The following is a 9,140-nucleotide window of genomic DNA, read 5'->3' as shown; positions in this document are numbered from 1 at the left end:
TTGATATCCGATTAAACATTGGATACAATTGAATTCAGCTTGTGTTTTAGTGAAATTACATAAAAGCCCTTCTAATCATTTAATTGTATTAACATCTAAGTCTTTTAATTTCTTAAAGCCTTTCCCAGTTATTTGCAAAGTTATGATATATAGATATTAAGACACAATTAATGTCAATTAGTAGAGAAGTCTGGTATCTTGGCCGTTACCATAGTAACTCCCATCTATTCAAATTCATTTAATTTACTTATAGGTTTTGTTCCACCACAATTATGCAGCATATTGAATTTAGATGTTGCTACATTAGCTACTCCTCTTCCCCATTTTGCAACACCTTTCTCAATAGGTATGTTTTCTTTAACCAATCTACTTTTTGGTTGTAAAAAATCTGTAATATTGCAAGTTGTATGTGTAATAATTTTTTAGCATTTTAATTCAATTTTCCATGTTAGATAAGCTTGATAAGGAAGAGACCACATTTGTTAATTGTTATTTATGGTTTAAAATAAGTTTATCATCATAAATTTTCCCATTTATAGATTGCATCTACTTCTTTTGTTGTTTTAACTATTGGTTAGGGTAATTTTAAAATCGTTTGCTACTTTATTGACTATTCCATTTAGACAATTTTTCATTTCATATGATTTGCTAATATGTTTAACTATCTACTTAAAACTATTTGGCTACAACTCTTAAGTATGTACCTCATTACTTTTAATTGTTTTTCTTGAATTGAGTGGATTAAGATGCTTTGGTACTTTTTTGAGGTAATTATTCCTCTAAATTAGCATGTTAGTTGTTTTTGCAACTAATACAAAACTGATATTTCGTGATTGTAACCCTTATCAAGAAGAAGATGCTTTGCTATATGTCCTTAATCATATAATAACTTATAATTAATTGCTTGCTCATTTGAAGGCCTCGTGATGATATATCCTTGGAATTAATATAAATTCAAAAATTTGGCTTGCAAGAACCGAAATTCCACTAGCAATGATTTCTTCAAGTATGCTAATTGTTCAAATCTCACTTATATGACAAGATAATGTGGTGGATTACCCTCATATCAAGATCAAATTCAAACTAAATAACAAATTTTAATATCCCTAAAGTACATGAGCAGATATAAATATATCTTTTATTATACTAGGTTAGATGCAAAGTAGTTGATCGTATCTTATAATTATATTTTATTGTATATTATATTTTTTAACTCAATATGTAACTTATGATTTTTTTTATTTAATATCACATAATAAAAATTGTCATACTTCAATCGTTATACTAGAAAATGCCAAATAATAATTATTAACCATCTTTAATTATAGGCACTACATTCCCGCGCGTTGCGCGGCCTTTCCCCTAGTCTATAGGATAAAAGCAAAGTAAAAGACAGTCACCTTTTTATTTTATTTCTTTTTATTTTATTTCTTGGTTATTTCTCGTAAAACTATCTCATGCTTTTTCGACCTCTTTTGTATCTTTTTTTTTTTTTTGTCCAAAAAAGGGTCTGGTCCCACTTCAGGCCCCAACCTACCTTGGAGGGACGACCTCTTTTGTATCTCAATTTCGAAATTAATCGTATATATGTACACAAATAATTGAGGTGACATATTTTGTGTTTAGTCACACATTTGGCCAATTAAATGTGCACATTGTTACCTTCAGTATCCGCATATGGATTTACATCTAAACGGTCGAACCAATTATGCGCAAAAAATTGTTCCTGCCCACCTTAACAACGGCAATTTTACCACTAATTTAATTCTGATCTTAATACGGAAGCAAATTCCTTTCTATTCTGAGATTGAGTCCAGTTCGTCTCACCAAAAAAAAAATAATCCAACGATGAGGAGTTGCATGTATTTCCGTTTTGTTTTTGATGTTTTCTGGCACTAGGGAAAATGGATGGAGAGCACTACATAAAAATGTACAAGTTTCAAAGCTACGCCTTACTTCATATGGTCCCTCTCATCATCCTTTTTTTCAATCCAACAAACATGAATCAACAGAGAAGACACTTACTGTTAAAAGCGAATGAGACAGTAGTTTTCATGTCCTCAAAAGAAAAGAAACCTTTTTTGCATTATTTATTATATGTTTATTAAACTTTACGAGGATGATGATAAAGTGTGACGTCTTCCAATGTTAAAGGAATTAGACAAACATTAAGGGGAAAGTTAAAAAAGGGTTATCATATTGATGGACAAATGACACTTCATGTTAACCAGAAGTCCATATTATGTGAGCTAATTCAAGAATTTCACTTGATGGCAACGAAAACGCACGACAAATTGCCTAGGCTTCTTTGCTTGGCAGTTGAGTTGTCTGCTTCCTTCTCCAACTTCCAAAATCTCATATGGCTTAACCTTCAAATCACAGTATCTCAATCCTTACCAGCTAGCTAGCCAATTTCAGTCTCACCCTCTTTCTTCCATCTTTCTGAACTTTTGGAGTAAAAGCTAAGGAATCTCAAACCAAACCTATCATCAAATATTGTCTCATCTCATTCTCCACGTTTCAACCCCTTCATCAATTCCCATTTTGACTACACACCAAAAAAAAAAAATGGAAATCCAAACTAGTCTTCATGATCATGATGAGAAACCTATTTCGCCACCAGCAGCCTCAGATTACGGATCCAAAGTTGACACTTCGCGCCCTTTTCGTTCTGTCAAAGAAGCTGTAGCCATCTTTGGGGAAAGATTCCTGGCTGGAGAAATATATGCTCCGAAGGCATTCTCATTTCCAAAACAAGAAACACCGTGCTTCTACACACCCTCACCGAGCCCCAAAAAGTCTCAAGAACTCGAGTCATGGAAATCAGTTGACAGCAACGATCCAAATCTTGCAGAGTTTCTCAAGAAGCTCGAAGCTGAGCTCGAGGAGACAAAGATGGAGCTGAAAGTGCTGAAAGAAAAAGAATCAGAGACTGAAGTAGCGCTAGCTTCTCTCAATGCTGAGCTTCACAAGAACATGTCTAGACTAGCTCAAGCTGAGGCAGCTGCTGCTGCAAAGGCCACGATGGCTTCAAGATCAGCGATTCCTGATCGAAAACGAGATGACGATCAACGAGATGGCCTTACAGTTACAGAAGAGGAGAGGAGAAAGGATTTGCTTGTGAGGCTGGAGACTTCACCAACTTTGGCACAAATGTTGGATACTGCTGCAGAAAAGGAAGGTTTGTTTGGAGGAAGGTACAAGGAGAAAAAGACGATTAAAAAGAAGCCCATCATTCCTCTGGTGGGAGATTTGTTCTCAAGGAAAAAGGGATCTTCTACTTCAATGATTAATCCTCTGTGTGCATCTTCTCATGTGAATCTGAACTGATAGGAAACATACCACATGAAGTTTTATGCAATAACTTAAAAACTGCATGTTATAAGTCTGGTGAAATTAGAGGATCTTCAAAACATATGCATTCTTCATGATGAAAATGCAGGGGAAAACAGAAAAAGGGAATGGAAAGGATGTTTCATTTGCATCATGGAAAAAAAAAGAAAGAAAGCATACTTGTTCATTCTTATGGATTATTATTGTGAGAAAACTGTTGTATTCTGTAAATGTGTGGCATCATTTGTTAGGTTCTTTGTCTTTTAATTAACTTCAATGATTGCTTTAAATCATTGTCTTAAACTTTTTGTCCCGTTTTATCATCGGCATGCAATGCTTTGTTTTGCTCCCCTACTCTTTCTTTTTTTTTTTTTTTTGTCAGCAACGATAATTATTTGTATAATCTATTCTAATCTAATCTAGAAATAGGGGAGGGGAAAGCCACAAATAGTGGCTGGTGGGAGGCAAGGATCCACCTCCACCAAAACTTAAAGATGTCTTTGGGCTGCTGGCGTTTTGCTCCCTAGTTGAAAAGTTCAAAATCCTGTTGTCAATAATACGATGATTTAGTCTTGTAAATACATTATTGTAGTTTCAAAATCAGTTAGTACCTTCATGAGAATATGGTACAATTTGTCTTGACAATCGAGCAAGCTTCATATATCATGCTTTTATCTGGTAGACAAAGAAAATCGTAATTTGTTCCCAATGAGAAGCAAACAGAGCCTTAAAATTGGAAGCCACGTGCGTGGACACCAATATTCTCAGATTTTTTATGCTGCTAAAAACGCCAAACGTCCATATTGTCACCGTCCAAACTTGTAAAGGGGAAAAGGGAAAATTCTACACGGATATTCCAACGCTAGAGTACCAACCACCACGCCGGCGGCTGCAATTGGTAGATAATTATATTCACCTTCACCAACAAAAATGCACAAAATATTTGAAACATAAGAGCAAGAGGATGATAAGCAATAAAAAGGAGTAACGGTTTTAGCAGCCATTTGGATTACTATTTTGTTAAAAAATATATTATTATGATTTAATATATTTAAAAAAAATATTCTCAAAAAACGTAAAAAATTGGTTACGAAAAAACACAATCTAGTATCAAATCTCTATTTGGTAGGTTTGATTTTTTTTTACGCGCTCCGAAAGGGGGGGGAGTATGTTTGTATACAAAATTATTTTAAGAGTAATTATTTTATGATACAATATACTTAAAATACAGAGGTAATCGAAAAAATATTTTTTATGATTCACTAGAAAAAAGAGTGAAAAAATATGCTATACGACAAATTCAATTATTTCCTCGGAATGCAGGTGTGTATTAACCTTATTAAATACACCCCCAAAATATTAAAGATGTATACAAAAAATTTAATATAGATACATTTAGAGATTGTGTAAATAACCATGCAAATATTTATTTATTTTATTCCATGTTGTTTACGCCTTTTATAAAAAAAAATTCTTTAATATGCTTAATGAACATATTGTTGAGATTAAATTTCAAGAGTTACTAGTTTAGAATTATTTGTTTCATCTTTATAAGTAGGAAAATAAAAAAGAAAAAAAACTAAAAAACTTGTGGTTAAATAGAGTAACAAGCTCTAATTTGACCCGAGTTTTTAATCAAAAAGACGCAAGGGTATTTTGCGTTTTATAACCCCCACAAATTTCTCAAGGATCCAGGTTGCCAGTCCATTTGTCAAGACTGAAGGAGCTAGTGCCAAACAAAATTATTGCCAAGAAAAGAAAGAATCGTCCCTTCGTTTTGAGAAAAGATCCAATTTTTGTAGCTAACTAGCTGGGTTTGCTCTGGGCTCTATCGAGGAAGGAATCGAAGAAGAGAAAAGATGCAAGCGAGTTGCGCGGTGTTGAATTCCCCGACATATTCATGCTATACTTGCCAACAACAACACCAGCAGCGAACCCTAGAACCCTCCTCCTGCTCATCTTCCTATCCTCCACCTCCTCATATCAAGGTCTCAGCTGGGTTCTAAACGATTTTGAAGTTTTCATAGCGGGTTCGCTTTTTTCTTTTTGTGAGTAATTTTTATCAGCTGGAAACATTGCAGGTTTCTAGTTTCTTGAACGGTGGGCTATGGTCGTCAAGAAGGCAGAATCAGTTGGGGGGCAGCACGTGGCGTTCTGTTCAGATTAATTCGCCCCATGATTCCCGAAAACCAGGTAACCTTATATTTTTACTTCTAATTGATTTCTGTTATCGTTGAAGTTCTGAGCTTTTTTGTTTTGTGTTGGCTATTTTAGTTTCTAACAAAAGTGATTGACGTATGCTTATTTTAATCTGTCAAAGACAATCCTTTTTTCTTTTATCTCTTTTACTCTCATATTACTATTGCCCATTTCACATGATTTTCCTATGGGAAATTAGTCTGCTCAGTATTTAATACATCTGCCATGATTATTTGTATCGAGTGTTTGAAATTTGGCACTGGTCTTTGTTTTTACTTACTCATAAGTAATAGTCACAGGATTGATCAGAACCGAACTTATTTTAGGAATTTATGTAGGATTAAATGCAAGTCTCTGTTTTTCCAGGCTCACGATAACTCAACAAAGTTTTGCTGAAGGCTACTATTCATTCTCACCGAAGCTTTTGTTTATTAGCAATACACATGGCTTTCAATATTCTGTGCTTACTCTTACCATTGCTGATAGTGTGCCAAGACCTTTTACCTCGTGGAAAATGAGCTGTATTTGCTACACTGGATCGGGTTTATGGTGTCTTTTTATCCTTGTGAAGTTTTCCTTGTTCTTTATTGGATTGTAAATGATTAATGATGTTTAAAATTTTTCAGTTGTAAAAGCTGTTGCTACTCCGGATTCAGCTATTGAATTGCCCCTCACCGCTGAAAATGTTGAGAGCGTGTTGGATGAAATCCGTCCCTACCTAATTGCAGATGGGGGTAATGTGGCATTACATGAGATTGATGGCAATGTTGTCAAGCTCAAGCTACAGGGAGCATGCGGTTCTTGTCCAAGCTCTGTAATGACAATGAAAATGGGCATTGAACGTCGACTAATGGAAAAGATCCCTGAAGTTGTTGCTGTTGAATCAATACCAGATGAGGAAACAGGCCTTGAGTTGAACGAAGAAAATGTAGAAAAGGTAAACCATTATTTTCAACTTTTTACTGAAAGGCTGGGAAAAACCTACTCATTTTCTATCTTGTCCATTTATTTAAGCAACTGTTGGAAACTGGCTTTCTTAATTTTTTCAAAGCACAATAGCATAGAAATGGTTCATGTTTTCATTGCTACATATAGATAGTATCTATGCAGATATGCTCAAAATGTTAGGTGCTTTCCTCATAAGGGGTTCTTCTATTGTCTCAGATTGTCTGTGAGTTTTGGTCCACACTAACTGCAAAGATGGGATCTCTTGTGATGAGCAAATTTAACTATTATTGGCAACCAATTTTGTCTACATTTGCACTGTTAGCAACCTGAACAGCAAATGAAGGGATATTATGGCTATTGATTATTTCATGATTCACTTAAGGGATCCTTTTTTCGGATGCGTGATTATGGTTTACATACTTCCACTTAATCAAATATAAAATGGTGAGATGCTGACTGCATTAAGATTGAGCATGCATGGGCCTTAGTTGAACTCGAGCAAATTAGAGAATGATGAGAATGATGGCGAACATCTTTCTGAAAAGTGGATCTGTAGGATTGGTATGTCAGAAATAGATGGTAATTAGAGGGGGGGGGGGGGCGAAAGAAAAAAGAAAGTTTTGAAGTGCTCTACAATGATTTGGTGTCCCAACTTGGCTGAAAGCCCTGAGAGATAAGGTATTTTATTCAACAAAGATTTTGAAGTAATATATCCTATAGATGTATTGTTTTTCAATCAGCAAGTGTGAAAGTGTTGCCATTGATAATGATGCGTAGCTACAAAGTCATGTGCATAACTCTGCTAATTGCTAATTTCTTACAGTTGAGTTTTAAATTGATTTAGGGACTTTTACATTAATCGAAGTCTTTCTGGTTTCCACCTTAGTCACCAACTATAGAAGCTACCAAGTGTTTTAGAGTGCCAAAAGGGAAGTAAAAGATTTTACTGTGGTTTACCAGTTATACATTTTTCTCTGAATTTCAATTTTTCAGTCGAACCTCTGTATAAATTGCATCACACAAGTCAACAAGGACAATAACAAAATAAATTAGCTCTTTCTGAGTCTTCTGTATAAACTTCTGTAAAATAATAGATTGTAGCTCTATTGGAGTTGTTTATAATGTCTTCATGCAAAATTTTCAGGACTTGATATCGACGAGCTAGAATCCCAAAGTAGCATCTCAGACTTTCAGTTGTAAATCAAATTGGAAATTAATTTGGATAAAATTTGCAGAGAGATCAGGAATCTTTTTGAGGTTTTTTTTTTTTCTGGTAATTTGAATTATTTGGGTACTCAGAATCAGTTTGACTGCATAATTAAGATCGAGATTTCTCCTATTCTTTCCCCTTTAGATTTAAAAATATTAAACATCTATTATTGCTCTTGGACTCTTTAATCCTAGCTTCAGTTAGATATCAGTGTTCTTTTAAAGAAACGCTAAAAGCTTCATAAAATGGGCATCAGGCGAATATTTTACAAATTCCAATGGATTCTCCTTGCACTCTAATCTCCTGGTAGAAAGTCACGTTTTCAATTCCTCTGCGAGTCTGCACACTGCTTTGCTTTTAAGCAAGCCTGTCATCTGGCTGCTTACAGCGTTAGGATCTTCTTGTAAATAGCACAGAGACTACCCTGAGGAGTCTTCTCATCATTTCCTTGATAAGTTACCATGGATAATTACATTTCCGGTAATTATATAATGATTCTGTCATGCTACACATGCTCCCTTGTCCATGAATGCTCAAATTGCAGTGCCACTCCTTTTTTCACTTGTGTTTGCACATGTCTGCATGCTATATCTTTCTTATGGGGGGGGGGGGGGGATTGAATTTTAACCTCAAAAATGTTTGCATTACATTTTTGTTTTTGTATTCATTTTCAAGTGTGTAATTAATCAAGTCGGTATTTTTGTAGGTCCTCGAAGAAATAAGACCCTACCTTGTTGGTGCTGCTGGTGGAAGTTTGGAACTAGTCAGAATTGAGGAGCCGATAGCGAAGGTCCGGATAACTGGTCCTGCGGCAGGTGTGATGACTGTTCGTGTTGCAGTGACTCAGAAACTACGAGAAAAAATCCCAGCCATTGCAGCCGTACAGCTATTGCAGTAGATGTTTACGTTTATTATACAGCTACATGAGAGGTTTATTCATCAAAACTTGAACGCTTTTTGTGCTCCCAGAGTCGAATGTTGTTGGACAGCCAAAGTATGAAATGTTGAATTATTATAAGTATTAAAAAGACTAGCATGATCTATACGGATGCTTTGACATTTGCGCCGCCCTGGGAAACTACTACGTTCTGTACAGCCCCGACCTTATTAGATCGCAATGTTTACTTTTAGCATCAGTTTCAAGTAATTGAATATACAGAAATTTATTTGAGGAGATTTGTGATCATTTTACGTGTTGTATTACAAACTTGAGTTCGTTTACTAGGAGGTTCCATTTCGATTATCTCCTCCTGGTGTATCTACGTATTTAGCTTTTTGCTTTACGGTAAAAACTGTTGTGTGTTAAGGGTGCGTATCGTATCTTATACATTTCTATGCTTTTATGATAAACCCGAGGAGTTTGCAAAATCGTAGAAACGACGACGTAGACTAGATAGTGCGTTCCAATAATAATATAATATAAAAGGAAAAACATGAAGAAGGACGGCTA

At 35.2% G+C, this 9,140-nt stretch overlaps 2 protein-coding genes across 2 annotated transcripts; both read left to right on the top strand.

Moving 5' to 3' along the window:
* The first annotated feature begins 2,436 nt into the window (after nt 1-2,436).
* Nucleotides 2,437-3,583, top strand: LOC140036856 (WEB family protein At3g51220-like). Its single transcript, XM_072079831.1, has one exon. The coding sequence runs from the start codon at nt 2,569-2,571 to the stop codon at nt 3,328-3,330; it is 762 nt and encodes a 253-aa protein (XP_071935932.1). The 5' UTR covers nt 2,437-2,568; the 3' UTR covers nt 3,331-3,583.
* Nucleotides 3,584-5,026: 1,443 nt separating this feature from the next.
* LOC140036857 (nifU-like protein 2, chloroplastic) lies at nt 5,027-8,876 on the top strand. Its single transcript, XM_072079832.1, has 4 exons — nt 5,027-5,321; nt 5,415-5,526; nt 6,159-6,469; nt 8,397-8,876. Exons 1-4 carry the CDS (start codon nt 5,193-5,195, stop codon nt 8,586-8,588), a joined length of 744 nt encoding a protein of 247 aa, XP_071935933.1. The 5' UTR covers nt 5,027-5,192; the 3' UTR covers nt 8,589-8,876.
* Nucleotides 8,877-9,140: the final 264 nt, after the last annotated feature.

This window comes from Coffea arabica, chromosome 2e (genome assembly GCF_036785885.1).
Source record: "Coffea arabica cultivar ET-39 chromosome 2e, Coffea Arabica ET-39 HiFi, whole genome shotgun sequence".
Classification (NCBI taxonomy): Eukaryota; Viridiplantae; Streptophyta; class Magnoliopsida; order Gentianales; family Rubiaceae; genus Coffea; species Coffea arabica.
The sequence above is the reverse complement of the archived record's forward strand: the minus strand, read 5'-3'. Positions and strand labels throughout refer to the sequence as shown.

What these genes read in the sequence shown, in the direction of transcription:
- LOC140036856 (XM_072079831.1), top strand. Translation starts at nt 2,569, where the DNA reads ATGGAAATCCAAACTAGTCTTCATGATCATGATGAGAAACCTATTTCG.
- LOC140036857 (XM_072079832.1), top strand. Translation starts at nt 5,193, where the DNA reads ATGCAAGCGAGTTGCGCGGTGTTGAATTCCCCGACATATTCATGCTAT. An exon ending in CCATGATTCCCGAAAACCAG is followed by an intron (nt 5,527 to 6,158) that starts GTAACCTTATAT and finishes AAAATTTTTCAG; the next exon opens with TTGTAAAAGCTGTTGCTACT. An exon ending in ACGAAGAAAATGTAGAAAAG is followed by an intron (nt 6,470 to 8,396) that starts GTAAACCATTAT and finishes GTATTTTTGTAG; the next exon opens with GTCCTCGAAGAAATAAGACC.